Source organism: Ovis canadensis, chromosome 22, assembly GCF_042477335.2.
Source record: "Ovis canadensis isolate MfBH-ARS-UI-01 breed Bighorn chromosome 22, ARS-UI_OviCan_v2, whole genome shotgun sequence".
Classification (NCBI taxonomy): Eukaryota; Metazoa; Chordata; class Mammalia; order Artiodactyla; family Bovidae; genus Ovis; species Ovis canadensis.
The window spans coordinates 61,575,732-61,599,933 of record NC_091266.1 but is presented as its reverse complement, the minus strand read 5'-3'; the positions used below and the strand labels follow the sequence as shown (position 1 = coordinate 61,599,933).

At 51.7% G+C, this 24,202-nt stretch overlaps 1 protein-coding gene across 2 annotated transcripts in view; it reads right to left on the bottom strand.

Annotated features, from left to right (window-relative positions):
- The window catches only part of DOCK1 (dedicator of cytokinesis 1), a 568,995-nt gene extending 546,686 nt beyond the window's left edge, over positions 1–22,309 (bottom strand). For both annotated transcript variants that reach the window (XM_069566865.1, XM_069566866.1), the window contains exon 1: positions 22,124–22,309. In XM_069566865.1, the coding sequence (XP_069422966.1) occupies positions 22,124–22,169 (46 nt within the window). In that variant the 5' untranslated portion in view covers positions 22,170–22,309. The remainder of the gene's footprint in view (positions 1–22,123) is intronic.
- Between the last annotated feature and the right edge of the window lie 1,893 nt (positions 22,310–24,202).

The window sequence follows — 24,202 nt, the reverse complement described above, 5'->3', positions numbered from 1 at the left end:
AAATTACCCAACCAGCAAGGTGGCCAGAATTCACTCCCAGCTCAGTCCAATTGTAAACAGCCCCTTAACCCTCTGGGACTCAGCCCAACAACTACCTAGCCATAACAGGCCCTGACAATGAGCTGCTGAATCAGTCTTGACACAAATAAACTTGCAGGGATTTTCATCTGTGCTCGACAGACCCACACACGGCTGCAAACCCCGGTTCCTTCCGCCTCCCCGGACAACGTCGCCTTTCAGGTTTAGCACATTTTCTTCCCTGCAGTCCTTCCGGACAGAGGCGCCACCCTCAAACAAGACTTATGAAAATGCTTCTAGAGATTAAATGCCCGCAGCCAGGCTTCTGAAAGTGACCTGATTAAATACTTAGCCATAATACCAGTCTAGACTCAATAGATCAAACCTTTCTGGCTCAGGGCAACAGTGGCTGTGTGGCAATTGTGCAAAATAACGCTTATAAATGGAAGAAAGGAAGCCCATTTCTTCTGATTTTCTGGTAAATTGGGGGTTGGAGACTTAATAACGCCAGGCCAGTTTACAAGTCAGACAGCAGGCTCTGTGGAGGCCCCCCGGGGGCAGAGATCAGCCATTAGCCCAGGACACAGCTCTGGGAATAAATGAAATGAGTCACCGCCAGGGGGATCAATGCCCCCACCCTCCAGCTTCCTTAAGTGCCTTCTTTCCAAGTGGGGCTTGGAGACCGTCACTTCATTCTGCTTTAGGTTTCTGAATCCAGGGAACGCCCTCATTCTGTTCATCTTTTATTCTTTCAGCTTCTCCAACAAGCCACTCAATCCAGCTCCAAACCTCATACACAGTCCCCTCTGCCGCGATCACTCATCCTGACTGTTCTGCTGGGTACCTGCTGGAGGTCCCCCAGGTCTCTCTAAATGATACTTGCTCCTGCCAGTTCTCCTAGACTGTCCGGCCCCTGGGTAGGTGCCCAGGGACACAGCATATGCCGTCATTCTTAGAGAATGCTCACTTCTGGCATCAGTATCGACTTTACAGCTAGACAGCCGGCAACCCAAAGGCACACACTATGTCTGCCTGGATCTTTGGTGAGTCCCCAGCACCTCGAAGGGTGTCTGCCATGTAGACTCTGAGTCAGTGTCGAATGAGTGATGAAGTGATGAAGGAATGAAGGAAGTAACCCAGAGACAGTCTCTCTGGAGGAGAAGAGATGACCCAGATTTCCCTGGAGGTCCAGCAGTTAAGACTCTTTCCTTCTAATGCAGGGGGCATGGGTTTGATCCGTGGTCAGGGAATTAAGATCCCATGTGCCGTGAGGCACTGTCAAAAAAATCTAAAAAAAATTAAAGTAAAAGATCACTTACTAAGATGCCAACTGGAAAGCAGGCTGCATCAGACAAAGGACCCACACACACCTCAGGGCCTTCACCCTTGGGAGGGATGGCCGTTCATTAGGCATTGCCTATTCGCCTCAAGAAACTGGCCAAGAAACTCCACGTCACATCCAAATTGAAGGAAAAAAGCAAATCAAAGAGAGAGTACAAACCTACCAGTGATATCACACACTTGCACGTGAGACACCACGAGTCTCCAGACAAGTCTCTAAAAATATGAAGCAAAACAGACCAGGACACACGGTCTCTGAGCATCACCTTCCTCTGAATGAAGACCAGAAATGCCTCTGCACCTGTTTCTCAAATGCATCTGTGCCCGAATGTTCTGAATTGGGGCCACCATAACAAATGACTGCAAAGTGCTAGCTATGAATTCTCTCCCAGGTCTGGGAGTCCAAGGGTCCAAAATAAAGGGCGGGGGGAGGGGGGCTTCCTCCTCGCAGCCTCTAGCTCCTGGCAGCCCCAGGCGCTCCGCAGGGTCCCTTGGCTCCTGCAGCTCAACTCTAATTTCTGCCTCTATCCTCACATGATCTCTCGGGGGTCTGCCTCTTCTTATAAGGACCAGCCACCTTGAATTAAAGGCCAACTCTAATCTAGAACGACCTCATCTTCACTAATTGTGCCTGTATGCATGCTAAGCCACTTCAGTCATGTGCGACTCTTCGACCCTATGGAGCCTGCCAGGCTCTTCCATCCATGGAATTCTCTAGGCAAGAATACTGCAGTGGGTTTTCATGCCCTACTCCAAGGGATCTTGCCAACCCAGGGATCGAACGTGCGTCTCCTGCAGCTCCTGCACTGGAGGCAGGAGTAAAGAGTAAAGAATCTCTTCACTGCTGAGCCACCGGGCCATCCCCTTAACTAACTAACCAAGACAATTATATCTCCAGTGACCCTATTACAAATAAGATCACAGTCTAAGGTACTAGGAATTGGGACTCATTTTTGGGAGGGGGAAGAGGGGCCACAGTTTAACCCATAACATCCTACATCTTCATCCTAGAAATTGGATTAAATGATCCAGGCAAGGTCCTGCAAGCATTAGGAACTGTGTTCTCGAGTTAATATGTAAATATATGCAAATACATACGCGAACTGGTAGTTTTTTGAAGTTTAATTTTTTTTTTCTTTTGTCTGCTTTTCCTGGATATCTAAATTCATACTGAAGCCTACAAGTAGTTGAGAACTGAGAGTAAACATCAAGTAATTTATGTGGGAATCGAATGGTTCTACTTAACAGCTCTCTAATCCTTAACCTTTTCTTTCTTCTTTTTTTAAACCAGAAGACAGAAGTACACTAAACAGAGGTGGCTTTGTCACCAGGGACCTATTTGCAGGCTTAATGTGGTGCCAACGATGGTCTTCCTAAGAACTAAGTGATTCGCGGGCGCTGAGCATTTTACACTTCCGTCACTCCTCCTCTCCACATTTATAGCAAGTGGGTACCATCATTATCCCCACTTTACAGATGTGCAAACTGAGGCTCAGAGAGGTGAAGTAACCAGCCCAAACTCAAATGGGAATCCAGGGGTCTGAATTCAAACCAAGTGGGACTTCAGGGCTGGAAGAATCTCACTGTTACCTAGTTCAATCCCCAGCCTCTACACACACACACACACACACACACACACACACCAGGCACACCCTACATTATACACACACACACACACAGCAGGCACACCCTACATTATATACACACACACACAGCAGGCACACCCTACATTATACACACACACACAGCAGGCACACCCTACATCACATCCCTGCCCCTCGGGGAGGTTTGCCATTCTTCCATTCCTGCCTGTAGGATTCTAACAGCTACAGGTGCACAGCCTCCTGAAGGCTCCTCAAGAGGGTGCCCACTCTGGCCGGTTACGTGGTATTCACATCAGCGCTGGCCAGGCTCCCCTGTCCTCGGCAGTCAGTCACACCCAGGGCTCCTGGTGGTCACCGATGACGCTTTTACTTTCTAGGTGGGGGGAGGCGGGGTGGGAGGAATGTGGGAGGAAGACTGGATGAAGGCGGTCAACTTCCAGGTATAAGAGCATAACAGGAAATCCTACTATAATCCTTAGTGTTGAAGTACTAAGGATATAAGGCATAACCTGTCAAACATAATTAATACTTCTTCATGTTATATATGAAAATGGCTGAAAGTGAATCCTAAGAGCTTTTATCACAAGGAACACTTTTTTTCTGTTTTCTTTAATGTTGTATATCACATGATGTGTATCTGTTAGTCGCTCAGCCGTGTCCGACTCTTTGTGACCCCATGGGCAGTAGCCCACCAGGCTCCTCTGTCCATGGGATTCTCCAGGCAAGAAGACTGAAGTGGATAGCCATTCCCTCCTCCAGGGGATCTTCCCGATCCAGGGATCGAACCCAGGTCTCCTGCTTTGCAGGAAGATTCCTCACTGTCTGGGCCACCAGGGAAGCCCAATATATAACATGATGGATGTTTAATAAATACAGTGATTATCATTTCATCACGTATGTAGTTTAAATCAATACGCTGTACAGCTGAAACTTATACAGTGCTCTATTTAAGCAAACCCCGGGAGATAGTAAAGGACGGGGAAGCCTGGAGTGCTGAGGTCCACGGGGTGGCAGAGAGTCAGACGCAACTTAGCAACTGAACAACAAAAACAGTACCAATAGTATCTCAGTGAAACTGGAAAAATAAAGGGAAGGGTGAATGGACACATGGATGGGTAAACAGACAGATACAATAGCCACAGTGTTTCATTCCACTCGTGGAGCTCCCCGCTGATGTCATGGGACAGACTCCTCTGATCAGGTCTGTCCTCCAGGGCACAGTCAGCCATCCCCTCCCTGCTCGTGAGGGTTTCCCCAGCTTCTGAGATGAACACGGTACTCATTCCATTCACCAAAAGCAACAGTTCAAGAAAATCTCATTCCACTGTTACAGAGCCATCTGTACTAAGGGGAACTGGGATGAGGCGGCGGGGAGGGGTGGGTGGGGGCGGGGAGAGATGAATTTGGAATTAACAGATACACACTATTATAGACAAAACAGGAAAACAATACGAACCTACTGTATAGCACAGGGAACTATATTTAATATCTTGCAATAACCTATAAAAGGGAAGACTCTGAAAAGGAATATATATGCACATGCGTAACTGAATCACTTTGCTTTATGCCTGAAAACTACCAGGACGCTGTCAATCAACTTCAACTGCTGTCTCCACTTGACATCTTAGGTCTTCCTCCCACTTGTCATCTTCTCAGAAAAAGGAAAGACCCAGAAGCTCTCCTGCTCTGGGAGCATCCCACGAAGGTTTCCTAATAACATCGCTTCCTTTGGTCTCAGCTGCCCCTTGAGGTTTTGGGTCGCCCACATGGGTGTGACTATGACACACACACCCTGTCACGTGTGTAGTTTAGAAAGGGGTTCCTGACCTCCCTGCATGGTAAGAAAAGGTAACAAGAAGAGTGACGTGCAGAAGCTGGACCAGGTAATGCAGGGATTTCACCCAGCTTTGTGCATGTATGTGCCTGGGGTGTGTGTGTGCACACAATCAAAAACATTTTAGAGCATAAGCAGAGGGCAAATCAGGCTCACTGCCCAGGCAGTCAGGCTGTAGGACACAAGATGCTGTTGCTGTTTAGTCGCTAAGTTTAGAGACCCTGCAGTCTGCTGTCTGCCAGGCTCCTCTGTTCATGGGATTTCCCAGGGAAGAACACTGGAGTGGGTTGCCATTTCTTCTTCCAGGGGACCTTCCCAACCCAGGGATCAAACCCGCGTCTCCTGCCTTTGGCAGGCAGATTCTTTACCACTGAGCCACCAGGGAAGCCCCTTATGACACAAGAAGCATTCATTTAAAAAAAAAAAAAAAAGGAAACAAGACTCAACACCACCATTCTATTTCTCCAGGCTGTGATGCAACCACAACCACAAGATGAAACATCATTAACTCAGTGATAAAGGCGGGAAACCCTGTGAAAATTTTATAAGCTGGTCTAAAGTTTGTGTAAGCTGACACATTTAAAGCAAAGCTGCAAAGCTGCTGCCCATAGTTGCAGGTAAGCGGCGGACTTTGGCAGCTAAATAAAAGATCAATTTTAAGAATGAAAGAATAATGCCATACTATTGATGCCAAGATTGCTGAAACTTCGTCCTTAGGAAACAGTTCCATCCATCCTTCATTCCCAGGGCCTTACATTCTTCACTCTGAAGGCTGAGTCCACGTTAATCCCACCTTTAAGCGCCTGCCTGTAAATCATAGGCAGCGAAGAGGGAAATTGTACAGACAAATGCTTTTGAGCCCTTGACCACATGTGGTCCCCACTGGTAACTACTGGTCAGGTGAAAACTGGAGATTTTATTTTCTGTTCAACTGGAGGCAACACAGTTGAAGAGGCAGGAATTCTATGGAATCGGATTTCTGTTAAATCACTTTTTTTTAAAAAAAACTGTCACTCAAGGTTCGCTTCCCCTTCCCCACACCCAGCACTTCAAAAGCCTCTTGTGTTCATTAAAGCTCTAAACGGGGCCTGCCAGCGAGGGTCCCCGCCCAGCTCCACACTCACTTTCCTGGCCCCTCAATTAGGAAACCGAGATGATATTGCCTCTTTGGCTTTAAGAGCCTGTGAATTACTACAGAGGTACCCAACTGCACCAGGGCCCCTTTTGTGGAAGACAGTTTTTCCATGGACTGCAGGTGGGGGAGGGGATGGCTTGGGGATGATTCAAGTGCATTACATTTATTGTGTACTTTATTCCCATTATTACTACATCAGCTCCACCTCAGATCACCAGGCATACAAGCCCAGAGGTTGTAGATGCATGCTAAGTCACGTCAGTCGTGTCCAACTCTTTGCGACCCTACGGACTGTAGCCCACCAGGCTCCTCTGTCCATGGGATTCTCTAGGCATGAATGCTGGGGTGGGTAGCCATGTCCTCCTCTAAGGGATCTTCCCAACCCAGGGATCAAACTCAAGTCTCTTACGTCTCCTGCATTAGCAGGTGGATTCTTCACCACTAACGCCACCTGGGAAGCAGCTGCGGACCTCTGAATTACGATATACAACATAGATAACAAACAAGGACCTACTCTACGGCACAGGGAACTAGACTCAGTATTTTGTAATAGCCCATTGAAGGAAAAACAATTTGAAGAGATTATATATGTGTACGCATGCATATGTATATATTTCTATCCACGCATAGGTATAATGAACCACTGTGCTGTACACCTGAAACAAACACATTGTAAAACAAGCTGAAAAGTGAAAAAAAGTGAAAGTGCTCGTCACTACTCTGCGTGACCCTATGGACAGTAGCCCCCCAGGCTCCTCTGTCCATGGGATTCTCCAGGCAAGAATACTGGAGTGGGTAGCCATTCCCTTCTCTAGAGGACTTTCTCCACCCAGGGATCAAACCCAGGTCTCCCACATTCCAGGCAGATTCTTTACCATCTGAGCCACCAGGGACGGAATCTAAAGTATGACTCAAAGGAACTTACTGACAAACAGAAACGGACTCACAAACTCAGAGAACAGACTGTGGCTGCTGGGGACGTGGGGGGTAGGGGAGCGGTGCGTGGCGAGTTTGGGTTACAGTCGCTAACTATTTTATGCAGAATGGATAAACAGCAAGGTCCTCCTGTTTAGCTCAAGGAAATACATTCAGTATCCCGCAACACACCATACTAGAAAAGAATATGAAAAAAGAATGCACACCTGTATAACTGAGTCACTTCACTGTACAGGGGAAATTAACGCAACACTGTGAATCAACTCAACGCCAATAAAATAACAGAAAGATGTATAAGCTGAGCTAAGCCCGGAAACGCTTGGCAGGGGGGAGGTAAATGAAGGTTATTTCCAGGCAGACAAAGGAACATGTGCAAAGGCACTGCGGCATGACCAGGACACACAGGTGGACACGCCGGAACTTGGGTACGGACGTACCGCCAGGCACAGTGAGGTCAGCTGAACGAAGCCCCTTTCCCTCCTGTACCTGAGAGTCATCCCCAGTCCCGGTTCCCACACCCGTCTCTCCCTTCCCCGGCCTCTCCAGGCTGATCCTCAAAGCAATACCCACCCCCACCCCCAGGAACAATCTAAAGACACTTGGCTGCCTGGTCACAGTGCCTGGGAGACCAACACATTCCCGCCTGTGAAAGATGGGCAGCACAACACACACGACATCAGAAGGACTTGAAAATAAATCTCGCGAAGTTAACAGAAGCACAGCAATTTGGAAGAAAAATAATCACATTTCCCTCCTGCTAAATCATTATTTGCCCCTGGTAAAGTCAATTATGCTAAAGAAAATAAGTTATTATTTTCGGGGAGCGGGGGCGGGGGGGAATGGAGTCTTGATAAGTGCCTTGACTCCAGCAAATAAAACTCCAAGAGCGAATGCTGGACTTCCTGTCTTGATGAAGGTCTGTAGGGAGCCTGAATGGTATTTCTTAGACAAGATGCTGGGGGTGGGCCATCACACCCCTGGTAATCTGTGCATCTCTGCCAGGACCCGACCTCAAGACTGCTGCTCGTCTCTCAGGAAGAAGGACAGGGCAGCCCAGCGGGCTGCAGTTCATGGGGTCACAAAGAGTCTGAGCCAACTTAGCGACTGAACAACACTACGGAAGAAACACAGCTGTCACCTGACCACCCGTAGACAGCCCAGGTGCCTGGCTCTAAGCCCCACCCCCACTCCCGCAGGCTCCCTTCTCTTAACACTCCTGCCCAAAGCACCACCTTCGGAAACAAGTCCTGCAGGTTTCTAACTTTTCCTCCCAAACGTGTGGCAAAAACTTTGCTTCTAACAACACAGGCACTACAGCAAACAACCATACTACACCGCACTTGCTACACGATACTACACTGCGATCGCTACGCTACACTACAGTAAATACACACAGAGTGCTGGTTAGCAGTTGGGGTGACTCCCAGCGCTCTGCTGATGCCAGTGGGAGCCATCCGGCCCCCACGGGGACACGTGGCAATGTCTGGACCTATCTTGGGTTGTCCCCACTGAAGGAAGGGAATTGCTAGTGAGATCAAGTGAGCCAAGGGTGCTGCTGACTACCCCACAATGCACAGGACCAAAATACAGGCAACCCAGAAAGTCACTAGTACACAGATCACAGAAACCTGCTTGGCATGGATTCGCCCATTTAAGCCTTGAGCAACTCTGTGAGGCAGAAACTACTGTTATCCACAGTCGAAAAGGAAGGACAAAGGCACAGAGGGGCTTCGGAGCCCCCAGTGCATCACAAGCCAGCCCCACATCTTGGCTGGGATGGGGCCGACTCCCCTCGATGGACCTTCTTTGCAGTGATGTCACTGAACACTTGGGGCTTCCCTGATAGCTCAGCTGGTAAAGAATCTGTCTGCAATGGAGGAAACTCCGGTTCGATTCCTGGGTTGGGAAGATCCGCTAGAGAAGGGATAGGCTACCCACTCCAGTATTCTTGGGCTTCCCTGGCGGCTCAGCTGGTAAAGAATCTGCCTGCAAGGCAGGAGACCTGGGTTCAATCCCTGGGTTGGGAAGATCCCCTGGAGAAGGGAAAGGCTACTCACTCCAGTATCCTGGCCTGGAGAATTCCATGGACTGTATAGTCCATGGTCACAAAGAGTCAGACACGACGGAGCGCCTTTAACCATCACTGAATACTCCAGGGACAAGGCTGTGGGCTTCGGGCTAGTCCCCTCCCCCACATTCAGGGCAGCTGCTCCGAGTCCCTAACCAGGCAGCAAGGACCAGGACTCCTGGATCCATCAGCCCAGAATCTGCTGTATGGGGCTTAGGTTGCTGAAATTAAGAGGGAAACCAGTGTGCTGAGATGTGGCATCACCAACTCAAGGGATGTGAGTCTGAGTAAACTCCAGGAGTTGGTGATGGACAGGGAGGCCTGGCGTGCTACAGCCCATGGGGTCGTAGAGAGTTGGACACGACTGTGCGACTGAACTGAACTGAGAGTGCTGTGAGCTTGGGGGAGGGAAGCCTCTGGTCTCTTCCATCCTGACTCTCTGACCCCAGGGCCTTCTTGCCACCAGCCCAGGCTCTCCCCCTGCTGCCCCCGTCCTCATCCCTCAAGACTCCTGGGCCCTTGGGGCTGAGTACCATTCTCACTGGGGCCTCAGCCCTCACACATCCCTGTCCCCCCAGCCCCAGGTTGAGGACAGAGGGACAGAGGGACAAAAGGGATCAGGAGGCAATGCCAGGAGGGGGAGACCCATGGAACTAAGGCAGGAAATTACAGATGGTGCCCCAGGGCCAGCCAGGCAGCCGGCAGGACAGAAGTGCGGCAGGAAATGAGGCCAAGAAGGCTGGGGAGGGCGTCTTAAAGGATGCCCTTTCCACACAGGCGGCAGCCACCACAGTCTCAGAAATCCGATCAGAGATCCCAAGAGCTGGGCTGGACAAAGCTCAGGGCTCAGAGGACACAGTCTAAGACAAACCGAATGAGTTAGTTTAGGCATGAAATAAAAAAATCAAACAGATCCACATCCTTGCAACCCCCAAAGCCCCAAAGACCGCAGAGTTTTGGGTAAGTCACTCAGAGGCAAGAATCTAGAGATGAGACATAGGCTAACTCTGGATCCTCAATGTCTAAGAACAAAGCTGGCAAGTAAACAAGAAGGAAGGAAGAGAGGGAAGGAGGGAGGGAGGGAGGAGCTGTACCATTTTCTTCTCTGGCTTATCTCCCTGGGGCTGGCGACGGCCACGTTCACCCCTGAAGCGGGGACACACTTACTCCGTGACTACATCACTGCTCAGCCCTACACACGGATTTGGCTGCCCAGCTGAGCAGATCATTCAGAATGCTCAGCTGCCCGGAAGGCTAATCAATTATCAGACAACCTGTCGCACATAAAACAAAAGTTACAAGACTTGATGGAAAGTAAAAGCTCACACAGTCCTCTTTCAGTTAAAGACAGATGAAAACCATCACCAGATGCTGCCCATGTTCTCTATAATAAGTGAATGGAACACAGCAAACAAGCCCAAGTGATGCTCCTTCCTGGGGCAGGCTCTTCTGTACATGTGATCTGGGCGGCTCCTCCAGGGCGGCTGAGAGGTGAGCACAGGCTCTGGGACTCTCCCAGCACCCAGGTGCAGGGTCTGAGGTCGGGCAGGTGGGAAAGGCTGTATGAAGTGTTGGGCCCAGACCTGGATCCCAGACCTTCTGACTCCTGGTCCAGCGTTCTTTAATATCCCACACTATCCAGCCCCCTCATGCCACTTTAAGTTACTGCAGTTCTAACCAATCTGCCATCTAGCCCTTTTCAGCACCCACTGAGTCATAAAGACAAGCACTACTTCAGAAAATGAAGATTCGTTCACTGTAGCAGTCTTTACAACAGCCAAGATAGGGAAACAACCTCAACGTCCATCAACAGATCAAAGGATAAAGAAAGGGTGGTGTGTATGTGTGTAAACACAACGAAATGCCACTCAGCCATTTAAGGAAGAAGGAATGAAATAATGCCACCTGCAGCAACTTTTGAAAAAATGAAGATCATGGCATCCAGTGCCATCACTTCATGGCAAACAGATGGGGAAAAAATGGAAACAGTGACAGATTTTATTTTCTTGGGCTCCAAAATCGCTGCAGATGGCGACTGCAGCCATGAAATTAAAAGATGTTTGCTCCTTGGAAAAAAAGCTATGACCAACCTAAGCAGCATATTAAAAAGCAGAGACATTACTTTGCCAACAAAGGTCCATCCAGTCAAAGCTATGGTTTTCCCTGTAGTCATGTATGGATGTGAGGGTTGGACCATAAGGAAAGCTGAGCACTGGAGAATTGATGCTTTTGGACTGTGATGTTGAAGAAGACTCTTGAGAGTCCTTTAAACTGCAAAGAGAGCCAACCAATCCATCCTAAAGGCAATTAGTCCTGAATATTCATTGGAAGGACTGATGCTAAAGCTGAAGCTCCAATACTTTGGCCACCTGATGAGAAGAACTGACTCGCTGGTAAAGTCCCTGATGCTGGGAAAGATTGAAGGGCAGGAGGAGAAGGGGACGACAGAGGATGAGATGGTTGGATGGCATCACTGACTCGATGGACATGAGTCTGAGTGAGCTCCGGGAGTTGGTGATGGACAGGGAAGCAGTCCATGGGGTCATGGAAAGTCGGCCACAACTGAGTGACAGGACTGAGCACTGAGCAGTAACACAGACGGACCTAGAGACTGTCCTACTACGCGAATCAAGTCAGAAAGAAGACAAGGACGTGTTACTACTTACATGTGGAATCTTAAAAAATGGTACAAATGAACAGAAACAGAATCACAGACACAGAAAACTAATGTATGGTTACCAAAGGGGAAGGCTGTTGTTCAATTGCTAAGTCGTGCCCCACTGCTTGTGACCCCATGGACTGTAGTCTGCCAAGTTCCTCTGTCCACAGGATTTTCCAGGCAAGAATCCTGGAGTGGGTTGCCATTTCTTCCTCCAGGGGATCTTCCCGGGCCAGGGATCGAACCCTCACCTCCTGCACTGGTAGGCAGATTCTTTACCACTGAGCCACCGAAGGGGAAAGGAGGGGTGGGTAGATTAGCAGATGCAAACTACTCTATGTAAAACAGACACACAACAAGGACTTACTACATAGCACAGAGAACTACACTCAACATCTGATGATAAACTATAAGGGAAAAGAATCCAGAAAAGAACACACGTATACACATATGCACACACATTATACATCTACGAAACCGAAGCTGTGCTTTGCTGTACACCTGAAACCAACACAACATTGTAAATCAACAATACTGCAATTTACCAAAAAAAGAGAAATGATTCCATTCTTTTAAAGAAACAAACGCCAACACTTTTGAGGCAGACGCGGTTCTCAGCAGGCTTTAGTAAACATCTTCTGAAGCCCGAAGACTGCAACAGACTTCAGGGGTGGGAATGGGGTCTGGAGGTGGTAAGTACATTTTAGGGTGGTGAGAATGGGAACCGCCAACAAATATGAAGATGACCATTTTAGAAGGCAGCCTTCTTTATGCTCCCGGGCCCACTCCCCTTGCCCCAGGACCCTTCTGGGTTAAGTACACAAAGAACATCCTGAAATCCTATAGGATGTAAGTCATGGAACAAACATCAAAGAAGAAGGCAGCAACTGCCCCCATTCACATCCCTTCACATCTTTGCAGGGTCTGGCCATCTGGTCTGCCACCAGACTGTCAGGGACTAAAAGGCGCGAGATCTTACAATCTGGTGTTCAATGCCCATATTTCTAACCAGTCCACTACAGTTCGTGCTGATCAATGGAAAATATGTATTTATAGGAATAGGTGGAGGAGACCCACCTCGTCCTCCTCCTTTGGGGCACACAGCAGGACTATATCTCTGAGTCCTACGTGCTGGCCAGGGACGGAGCTCTGACCACAAAAATGAGAGCAGAAGTGTGGGTACCAGTCCTGGCCAGGAAGAATCTCCTGCGAACTGTCCTGCATCCCTGTCCTCCCCCATCCACAAGCTAAAAAGGCAAGATGCTGCAGAGGGCAGAGCCACAGGATAGAAAAACCCTTAGTCCCTGTACCAGTAGACAGAACAGAGCCCCTGGGTCCCCTCCCCACCCCTACTTGGACTGTGACATGAAGAAAAAACAAACTTTCATTGTACGAAGCCAGCAAAACGCTGGGGCTGTTTGTTACAGCAACTAGCCAACCCTAATTCAGAACAGAAATCACAATAGTTAAACACGTGTACCTAAAAGTGTACTGAACATATCCACCTTAGGTTAAACAAAATCACTCCAGAAGGCATATAAACTTTGTATCACGCTCCTGAGGACAGGCAGAAACAACTATGAACAGCAAATGGGCCAGGAAAAAAGACAGAGCAACATTTTTGATGAGAGATGTATCCCTGGAAGCTTTAGGGATCTGCCCTGGGAATCCGTAGAACTCAGGCTGCTGGTGTGACCTCAGTGTGAACATTAAAATTTTAGGGAAGCCATGAAACATCTCTCTCCATCCTCCACCTGCAGCTCCCAACCAGCAGGAGATGAGAAGCAACAGGGTCCACATTGCTTTGGTCCCCCAGTCAGAGTGCAGAGCCCAGCAGAGCGTGAACTCACTAGAGCAGCCTAAGGCTTCTCACGATCAATAACAAAAGGAACTAACCTTTGCCAAGCACAGCCCAGGGGCCAGGTTTGAGGTGGGCTATCTCTTTATCCCCAGAACTGCCCAAGGAGGTTGGCGTGATCACTAGTTTTTACAAAGGAGAAAGCTTAAGGCAAACAATTCAGCCAAGTCACTTGGCTAGGAGGAGGTGGAGCTGAGATTCAAAGAGGAATCTCTCCTACCCCAAACCTGTGATCTCTTGGCACACACCGCATGCCAAAAGAAAACATCTTTTTCTCCTTAAGGCACCCAGATGAAAATTTAACAAGCTGATAGGCATCTGTCTGGGGTGAAACCATCTGCCTTTTGAAAGCAGAGAGCGCCTCTGTGTATGTACACACAGCAGCCCACCAGCATGCAGGTAGGTGGATGATTGCAGAGTCTTGAGCTAACACGGAGATTACACTCAATCATCCAGATGACCTGCCACCAGCAACACCCTGCCCTGGCCCGTTAGCGACCAAGACCAAGCGCTGCACGAGCACCCTGGGGCCACTGCGGGCTGGGCCTGCGGTGACTGTTGACAGAGCCAGCCTCCTGGTCCGCAGAGAGAAGAGCAGCCCCTGGGGTTGTCTGCTGGGCCAACGTGAATGAGCAACTTGGGTACCCAGGGCCTCCTCGCCATCACGGGAGAACTGGGATTCCAGATCCAGCATGATCTGCCCACTCTATTCGAGCCACAGAAACACAGTTGGTAAGAGCCTAGAAACAAACCTAAGGGGGATGTCTCATTCTCCTGAGACTCAGCCAGGTGGGCACAGGTGGGTGACGCTGGATGAGTCATCTGTCTACACACCCCCCCACCCCCAGGCTGTGACACCACACTTCAAACCTGCACAGCTTCTTTTCAGGTCCCAAATGACCTCACCTTAAAGTGCTGTCCATAACTTGATAGCAAGGAATTTCCACATTTAACACAGAAACTAACTAGAGTCCTGAACTAGATTCTGTGAGCCTTGTGACCAAAGCAGGGGGGCTTCCACCACGAGCGCCCACCTCTCACCTCTCACCTTCCTGGGGTCCATCCAGCACTGGGGACCCACACCCTTACCGAAAAAGTCACCCAGATGGCGACCCCCCCCCCCAAAGGCAGAGTGAAACGTAAGAGGAGAAGCCTTAATTTAAGTCGTGGCAGTCACAGTCAGTGGCTGTGTCCCCCCAAACTCCAAGGTTGAAGCTCAAACCCCCATATCACAAAATGTGGCAGGATATGGAGGCAAGGTCTTTAAGTAAGTGATGAGGGCAAAACGAAGTCATCAGGGTGAATTCTCATCCATGAGGGGGGTCTTTACAAGAAGAGATTAGGACAGAGACACACACAAGGGGGGCCCATGGGAGGGCACGGCAAGACCTGCAAACCGATGAGAAGTCCCAGCAGGAACCAGCCCCTCCGACCCCCGGGCCCTGACCCCGGCCTCCAGAACTGGGAGGTAAAAAATTCCTGCTGTTTAGGCCACCTAAGTGTGTGCACGGGCAGGCAGCAACCCACAGTCACCCCCCTGTCCTGTGTCCACAGGGGACTGGCTCCAGCACACGGATACCAAACTCCGTGGATGCGCAAGTCCCTTGTGTGAAATGGCACCTCCTCTTCACCACGCTCCTCTCTGAGGACGACCCCAGGACACAGAGAATCTGAAAAGCGAGCCTCTGGGTGAGCCCTGTGTACCTCCACATCGTCAGACTGCCTCCAGCCTACCCCTCCAGAATCTTCCCTGCAAGCCGGACTGCTGGCCCTTCCCTGCGCAAACCCAACCATCTCACCAAATCCATCAGCAGCCCCCGCTTCACCAGCACCCAGCCTGGCTCATCTCCCAGATTACACCCAGATCTCCTTCAAGGAGCACTGCAGTGAGGGAAACGCAAATTCCAACCCCAACGAGACGCCACTCAGACTGGGGAAAACAGACAACACGTGTCAGTAAGGATGCGGAGAGACTGGATCTCACGCACACATGCACACACGCACACCCCTGCACACATTCACATATCCATGCGCACACGCGTGCGCACACATACCTTCAAGTACACAGGCACGCACATGCACGCCTTCACATACACACGCGTGCAGACACACATGTACACACACCTTCGCACACACACACAAGCACACACCCACACACATGCACAAACATGCACACATGCACACAGCTGGTGGGAATGTAAAACGGCTAAGCCACTGGGGAAGAGTCTGGTACTAACAGCTTCTTAAAAAGCCAAACTACCAGACAATTCAATAATCGCGCTCCTGGGACTTCCCTGGCAGTCAGGTGCTTAAAGACTCTGTGCTCCCAATGCAGGGGGCACAGGTTCAATATCTGATCTGGGAACTAAGATCCCACATACTGCACAGTGTGGCCAAAATTTTTAAAAAAATTAAAAATAAACAAAACACAATTGCACTCCTAGGCATTTATCCCAGAAGACGGAGATTTCCGTTCACACACACACACACACACACACAAAACCTGTGCAAGAGTGTTCACAGCAGCTTTACTCATAACAGCCAAAACCAGACATCCTTCAACGAATGAATGGTTGGACCATGTGTGGCACGTCCAACACCACGGACACTACTCAGCAAAGAAAAGGAACAGATCATTGATACACACAGCAGTCTGGTGACTCTCTGGAGAAGTATGCTGAGGGAAAAAGGCAATCCAGAAAGGCTACATACTCAAGATCCCATTCACGTAACATTCGTGAAATTACAAAATCGCAGACATAGAGGTCAGATTAATGGTTGCCAGGGATTATGGGGCAGGGAAACGGGAGGGGTGGGGTGGCAACAAAAGGAGGGGTCCTGGGGGGGATGGAGACGCTCTGTATCTTCAATGTCTACATCCAGGTTCTGACACTGTGTTGGAGTTTTACAAGATAGAACCTTGGGGAAAACCGGCAATGTGTACGTGGGAGTCTCTGTATTACTTCTTACAACTGCTGTGTGTAATTATACGGAAATCCAAAGTCTGACGAAGAGAGCGGAAGGAGGGGAGAAAGGAAAGAAGGAAGCAGGGGAAAAAAGAGAGGAGAGAGAGAGACAGAGAGAGGTCACAGGGGCCCTCGGGCGCAGGCACTTGGCTTCTGGGCTGCACCCAGCTCAGGACTCACCATTTCCTCCTCTGAGATCACTACCTGTATCCTCAGAGGTCACAAGAACACAAGCAAAAGAACAATTCCCACAACCTCAGGCAATCCTGATAACACTCTGCTATTCTGGGCCAACCCTGGCACAACAACACATTTAAAATGTGTATAATGTTTCCAAAGTAAAATCAGATTTGCAGAAATATAATACGCTCTTAAGCTTTGTTTTTCTGCAACTCCAGTGAATGAAAATGTCTGCATTTCTATTTACTTACAATCAAATATAATTTTTCATCCCCCAAAGTAGCAGCTTGCTTGCTATTCCAAGCAATATGAAGGATCTCTCTGCAGCTCCACACTCCCAAATTATTGGAATACTACCATATTCCTAGCAATTACCATTGCTCAGAGCTAATCTGAATACACACGTCATAATCTCTATTATCAAGCAAATGTCACACTCCCCGGTAGAAATTAACTTTGGAAGAAGAGCCTCCCTTCAGCCACAGTGACTGTCGAATCCAAAGAGGAAATCGCTTGTCACCACATTTCCAAACTGCAATTCATTAAATTAAAAAAATTACTAAAAGCATGGCTCCATGGACTGCCTGGCTTATCTCAAATGCTGACCTCAGTGCTTTGTGCTCTGAGGACACTATCTCAATGAATCCCCACCGGTCTCTGCGGAAGGCAGGCTTGAGTCTCCTTTCCAGATGAGGAAACAGAGGCTAAGGAAGCAGGAGTCATTTGCTCAAGGGCCACATGATGACTAAGACCCAGGAGTTAAAGATGTCTCGGTGCCAATACCCACATTCCCTGTTTGAGTTCAGCCTGGAGTGAAGAGTGAAGGACACATGGAGGTCAACCTGCCTCCTGGCAAAGCTAAGGCTGGAAAGAGAACCCAGTCTCGCCCGGGCTGCTCGCCACACCACCTCCATTCACGCCCTACTGCTGCCATAACCCATCACCACGCCCTCGGCAGTTGAAAACCACCCACGTTTATTATCTCACTGTGCTTCAAGTCAGACGCCCAGCGTTCCTGGGTCTCAGAGCCAAGGTGCTGGCCAGCTGGGCTCTCACGGGAGGCTCTGGGATGAATCTGTTTCCGGGCTTATCAGGGGCACTGGCAGAAGCCAGCTGTGGTTGCAGGTCCGAGGTCCCTGTTTCCTTGCTGGCTGTCAGCTGGGCCACCCTGAGCTCCCTGCAGTCCTAGCAAGTGGGCCCCTACATCTCTGGGCCAGCAAGGGGGCACACAGCCCTTCCAAGGCTTGGAACCTCCGTGTCCACTTCAACCACCACTGCTCCTGTGAGCAGTCAGAGGAAGTTCTCTGCTCAGGGGACCCAGGGGTGCTGCTTCTGTTCAGTCGTGTCCCACTCTTTCTGACCCCACAGACTACAGCATACTAGGCCTCCCTGTCCATCACTGGCTCCTGGAACTTGCTCAAACCCATGTCCATCGAGTCGGTGATGCCATCCAACCATCTCATCCTCTGTCGTCCCCTTCTCCTCCTGCCCCCCATCTTTCCCAGCACCAGGGTCTTTTCCAGCAAGTCGGCTCTTCACATCAGGTGGCCAAAGTATTGGGGCTTCAGCTCCAGGTGAGTAACTTAGGACTAATCAACCCATTTCAAGGTTCGTAACCGTAACCACACCTGCCAAGTCCCTTCTGTCATGTCACACGTCATATTCATAAGTCTTGGGGATTAGGGAGTGGATGTTTGGCGGGAGGTGGGGGGTGGTGGGGAATATTCTGTCTCCCACACCATTAAGGAGATATGAGCCCACCATCCTCAGAAAACTTCCCAGATCAAACATATGGCTTAAGTAAATTCTTATAAGGCAAACACCATCAGGCTGAGAATTACAACCCTGCATCTTTTCACCTAATCTTAGCAACTAGATCCACATGAACACAGTTTTACAGGTGTTGGGACCTTATGACTCAACTTAGTTGGGGGGCGATGGAAAAGTTCATCTGGCCCAACCCCTGAGTGTGACTGAGTTAGGTCAAAGTTCATGCCTTGTGTTAATAAACCAGTCTGTAAACACTGACCCACCAAATTCACACCCAAGGGGAGACAGGAACAGGCTAGTCAATTGCACAGGTGACCATCACCGTGCCGCCCCCACTCCCCACCCCAACCCCATGAATCCCGGGGGTGCCGGGATTTCCTGCCTTTGCTGAGGAAGCAAGAGATCAGCTGTTTACTCCTTTCCCGACCTTACAGAATAAATAAATAACTGAAGTGTCTCACTTACAAACAATGCTTCTAACAGAACCTAAGTACTTGCAGACAATGAGCTGTGATTCATGTTTGCAAATGAGATAAGAGTTTTACCATTTTCTCTCCCCTCGTGATCTATTCACAGGCCAAGTCGCTGGAAGCATGGCCCGCCCACAGACCCACCAGAGCCCATCTAGGGAGACACAGTCCCCTTATGAGGCTCCAGCCAAAAAAGTTTTGTGGTTGGTGAAAGGGCTCTCTAAGAGTGTTCCCTTAGGCAGAAAGAGCCAGTTAGCTTGGGGAAATGGATTCTTACATACAGCACTTCCATCTTCCCAGCCAGCCCAGGCCCTGAGGACCAGGGGGACCCCTCCCCAGGCAACTCCCAGACAGGAGGGGCGCCTGGTGCAAGCACCCTTGGCTTCCCCCTGCCCCAATTCAGGAGTTCTAAGCCTGCCTGCCCTCCTTGACAGGACCTATTTAAAGCTCCTTTTGCTGCTCAAAGTTGGGTTGTCTTGTCATCTTCTCCTGGTGACACTGAGTAGAACAGCCCCCTCCGGGTCTCCTGACCGCCACTCACATCCTTCCCAGAACTGCCTCCAAAACCATCCAGAAAACTTCTCTTCTTTGAAACTCTTCAACTTGGGAGTTTTCTTCAAACCAAAGTATGAGCCAAGGTGTGATACCAGAAGGAACCGCCATGCATGCATGCTAAGTCACTTCAGTCGTGTCTGACCCTTTGCGACCCCATGGGCTGTAGCCCGGCAGGCTCTTCTGTCCATGGGACTACTCAGGCAAGAATACTGGAGTGGAATGCCATGCCCTCCTCCAGGAGATCTTCCCAACCCAGAGATCAAACCCGAGTCTCTTGCGTCTCCTGCACTGGTAGGAGAGTTCTTTACTACTGAGCCACCAAAGCTTCCAGAAGGCGTGTGCCTTACTGCAGAAAGGACACAGCCACGGTCATGCCCAGAGCCGCCTCCCCAGTGGACAGACCCTGCTCCTGAATGTTCCCTTCGGTCTCGAGACACAAGCCACTATCCAGCCATCTATAGGGTGATCACTGGCACCGTCCAGGTCACCCCAGGAACCAAGAGGATCAAGCTGTCTTCAAATATGGTGTCCCAGGATCCACGTGTACACCTTACTATATTTAAAACGGATAACCAACATGGTCCTACTGGTTGACACAGGGAACTCTGCTCGACCTTATGTGGCAGCCTGGATGGGAGGAGAGTTTGGGGGAGAATGGATACATGTATCTGTACAGCTGAGTCACTTTGCTGCGGACCTAAAATATCACAGCACTGTTAATCAGCTAGACTCCAATATAAAATAAAAAGTGTAAAAAAAAAAAAAACCATGGTATCCTAAAGAGAAGCCCCTTATAGGCGAGTCGACCATAAATGAGCTCTAGAGCCACCACCAGGGTTTCAGTGGCATTCATCTGTCCTCGGCCTCTGTGAAATGGCGGGGGGCGGGGGGGACAGTGAGTAGACCCCAGCACACAGGACGAGGGGCCAAGTCCCGAGCAGGATGGTGGTCTCCTGCCCTCTGCCCTCCTCTCCCCAGAGCTCCAGCTCCTCCTTCATCTCTCAGCGCAAAGTTCCCCAAGGGTCAGCCCTCAGCCCTCAGCTTAAACACAGCATCCCAACAGGCTCCCCACAGCCCAGACCCCCCCACCCCCCACCAGGTTGCAGTTACCCCAGCAGGAAACTCCACCACCCCCAAATCTCCCTCATCCAATGCAGACGGATGGGGTTATTTCTATGGGTCTGAAACCATCTGATGCCACTTAGAAGTTTAGAAACAGAGCTGCCATCAGAAAGCCCAGCTCTGTTGGGCTGTTGACATTTGTAAACCAGCCTGAGTCTCAGATGCCTGAGTCTCTAAAAGGTGGTGGGGAGGGGATTCAGCCACTGCGGTCCTGAAACAGGGCTGCTCCTGCACTAACACAGCGCGGGGCCAGAGGGGACCCAGGACTGTCCCTGTGCCCACTCTGCGTCTCTGGCATCTCGCAGATAAGCCACTGGCATCACAGAAAGAAAAGAGAGTGCCTTGGGGACAAGCACCACCCAGGAGGCTTCGCAGTGGGGGAGGCCTGAACCAGACCGGCAGCCGGAGTGGGAAGACACTCTGGGTGACCACATTGCAAAGGTTCAGAGCTGCAAGGGCAAGACAGGCGAGGGACTGGGAACCCCAGGGGGGCATCCCCTGCCTTCAGAGGGAGGCCCAGGTCAGGCAGAGTCCAGCCTGGCTAAGGAGATGGTCCAGGGTCCCCGCTTTGGACCCTGGAGCAGGAGGAAAGAGACTGAAAACCAACTGGGAAGCGATGGAGCTGGGGGACCAGCCGCCAACCCAGACAGAAGCCTTGGGTGGGTAAGTCAAGAGAAGGCAGGAACCCACAGGCCCCGGCAGGCCAGGCCCCGCCAGTGGGGCTGCAGGGCGTACGGAGCCCAAGGGGGCCGCTTGTTTGGCCCTTAAGGAAAGTGTCTGTCTCTGGAATGTATGTGTACTTGGCCAGAAATGTAAACTTGCAACCGGACTCCCTTTACTCCCCTCCGCAAACGACAAAGAGCCGCGGAGCCAAAACCCGTCCAGCCCTTCCTAACCCCGCTCCCCGGCTCCGGGGACGCGCTCGGCTGCAGTCCCCAGGGTCCCGCGCCTTCCAGGGCAGGACCACCGAGCTGCCGGGTCGTGCGATGGACCGCCCCCGGTCCCACGGGCCACCTCCTCCCGCCCACCCCACCCCCCCCCCCCGGAGGAGAGCACAGTTCTCTCCGTGATCGCTGCAACTCGAAACGGTCCACCCGGGAGCCCCAGACGCTGAGCACAACTTCACCCGAAAAGCAGGAAAAACAAAAAAAAGGCGCGGCTGAACAATGCCCCCCGGGGGCCTCCCGGCCGGGCCCGGCCCAGCTGGGATCCGGGAGTCCCGGGGCAAGCCCCGGGAGGCTGGAGGGTTCGGCCGCCGCGGTGCCCGTCCCGAGAGCTGGGTGTCGGAGGGGACACCCTCGGGACGTGACACAACCCGCCGTATTCCCCCCCCCCCCCCAAACACACACACACACACCCGCGTGTCCCCGGCCCGGCTCGCGCGGGCTCCGGAGCGAGCGCGGGGACGGCGTGCGCCCCGGGCGCCGAGTGGGCAGTGCCCGCCGACGGGAGCGCGGCCGGACCCCTCGGGCAGGGGGGTAGGGCTGGGGACGCGGGGCTCCGGGCGCCGCGGTCTCTCCGCGTCCCCGCCCGGGCCGCCGGCAACAGGCTCCCGGGCGCGCCCCCGGCGGCCCCGAGCCCCGCGCGCGGCGCGCGGAGGTGCTCACCCACGCCGTATTTCTCCTCGCGCTTGGTGGGCACCCAGCGCGTCATGCTGCCGCCCGCGCCCCCCGCGCCCAGGCCGCCGCCGCTGCGCCAGGAAACTCCGCGCCTAGGCCGCCATTTTCCATCCCTCTCGGGCCGCGGCAGGATGGGGTGGAAAAAGTTTGCGGCGGAGGCGGTGTCATGTGGGACGGGGCGGGCGGGGCGTCGCGGGCCGGATGGGAAAGGCCGGGAGCGCCAGCGGGAGGCGGGCCGGCGGCCGGAGGCGGCGGGCGGGGAGCCGCGCGCGCGCCCTCGGCCGCCGGCGGCCCTGCCCCGCGCTCCACGCCCACGACCCCCACCCTCAAAGGAGCGCCCCCCCAGGGGTTGTCGTCTCCTCCTAATGTGCGGGACTTCTGCGAGTCGGGGTGCCCTCCCGAGGGCTGGATCTCATACACCCAGAAAGGAGGTGCACCCTGGCTGGGAAGCGGGCAGGGGGGGTCGTCTTGGCAATTCGTGAAACTTCTACATCAGACCGACTCCCAGTGATGTGAGGTCCCCCTCCACCCCCCACCCCCGGCTTGGCCCCCGGCTTGGGGGAGAGGCCTGGAGCTGAGCAAACCAGCAGGATCCCTGGGAGGAGCTTTCCCCCGAGCGCGTGGTTCATTCATTCATTCCTTTGGCAAAAGTTAACTGAACACCTACCCAGCGCCCGGTGCGCTGATCACCAACTAGCCAAGCTAGTGTTGGGGAGGTGAGATAGGTTGGCTCCTAGTGCTTGCGTGGAGACACCCAAGGAGAGTGGGAAGAGCCGGCAGTGCTGGCCTGGGGGTGGGGGGGGCGGGGGCGGGGGGTTAGGGCGTTGCGGGAAGGTGACCTCTTGCTGGACTGTAGAGAGAGTGCATTGACCTAGAGACCTCAGCCTCCTTTGGTCCCAGACGCCTCTGCAAGCTGAGTAGGACAGGAGGTCTGTGAAGAGGGGGACGTGGGGAACTGGAGAGAGGGTGCTAGCTTGGAAAGGAAACCCCAGTCCCGGCCTGGAGCAGACACATTAGCCTCTTAGGAACTTGGTGTCCACTCTGCTAAGCGTCCTCAGGCTCTTGTTTCTCACACCAGTAGAAGACTGGGGCTTCAGATTTTCTTCAAGTTAAAACAACACACACACATTTATTTTTACCATAATTTCGTTAAAGAATAGAAAGATCGAAACCAAGAAAAGGAGGAAGGAGACAGCCTTGGGATGGAATACACTTGGTGTCATGGAATATTAACTCATACCCCCAAGAACCACTGACAATGCAGTAGGCCAGGGAGTCTGCAAGAATTTTTTTTTTTTCCTGGCTGCCCCAGGTCCTAGGTGTGCCAAATGGGATCTAGTCCCCTGACCAGGGATTGAACTCCAGCCCCCTGCATGGGGAGCTCAGAGTCTTAGCCACTAGACCCCCAGGGGAGTCCCAGCCTTCAAGGATTGGAGGAAGGATGGTAAAAAGATGGGAAGGCTCCATGGGGTAGGGACAGTGCTGGGTGGGGGAGCTCGGGGAACAGGCTGGGAGGGCCTGGGGAAGACTGGGAAGGCCACCATCCTGATGTAGAGAAGGCCCGTCACCTGCCTTCGGGGCTACTGTGATACAGGGAAATCTCAGCATTCCACCCAGAATACTGATTTAATGCTTGAGGATGCCTTAAAAGCTTATCCATTTGGGTGTCTGTCCTGTACGCAGAGGGTAAGATACGACTTGAGAGTTCACAGAAGCAACCACAGATTCAAAGAAAGTCACAGGCCCTGTTTTACTGATAAAGAACCCGAGTCCCACAGACGGAAGGGACTGGGCTCCAATCACACCCAGCCACATGCGGGCACTTAAGACCTCCTGTGGAAATTAGAAACCTCAGGAGCTCAGGCCCTGAACCCACGACCTGGTCACCCTGACCCCTGGAGGTGTGAAGGTGCTGTCCGGGAGAAGCAGGACACTCTGAGACCAGTGATGTGATGGCCTGACCTACTCTAGGTCAGAACAGGCTTCCTGGGAAAATAGAAGCTGCCCAGACTTGAAGGAAAAACAGACTAGCAGGGGCAACCGCATGTGCAAAGGCGCTGGGTTGGG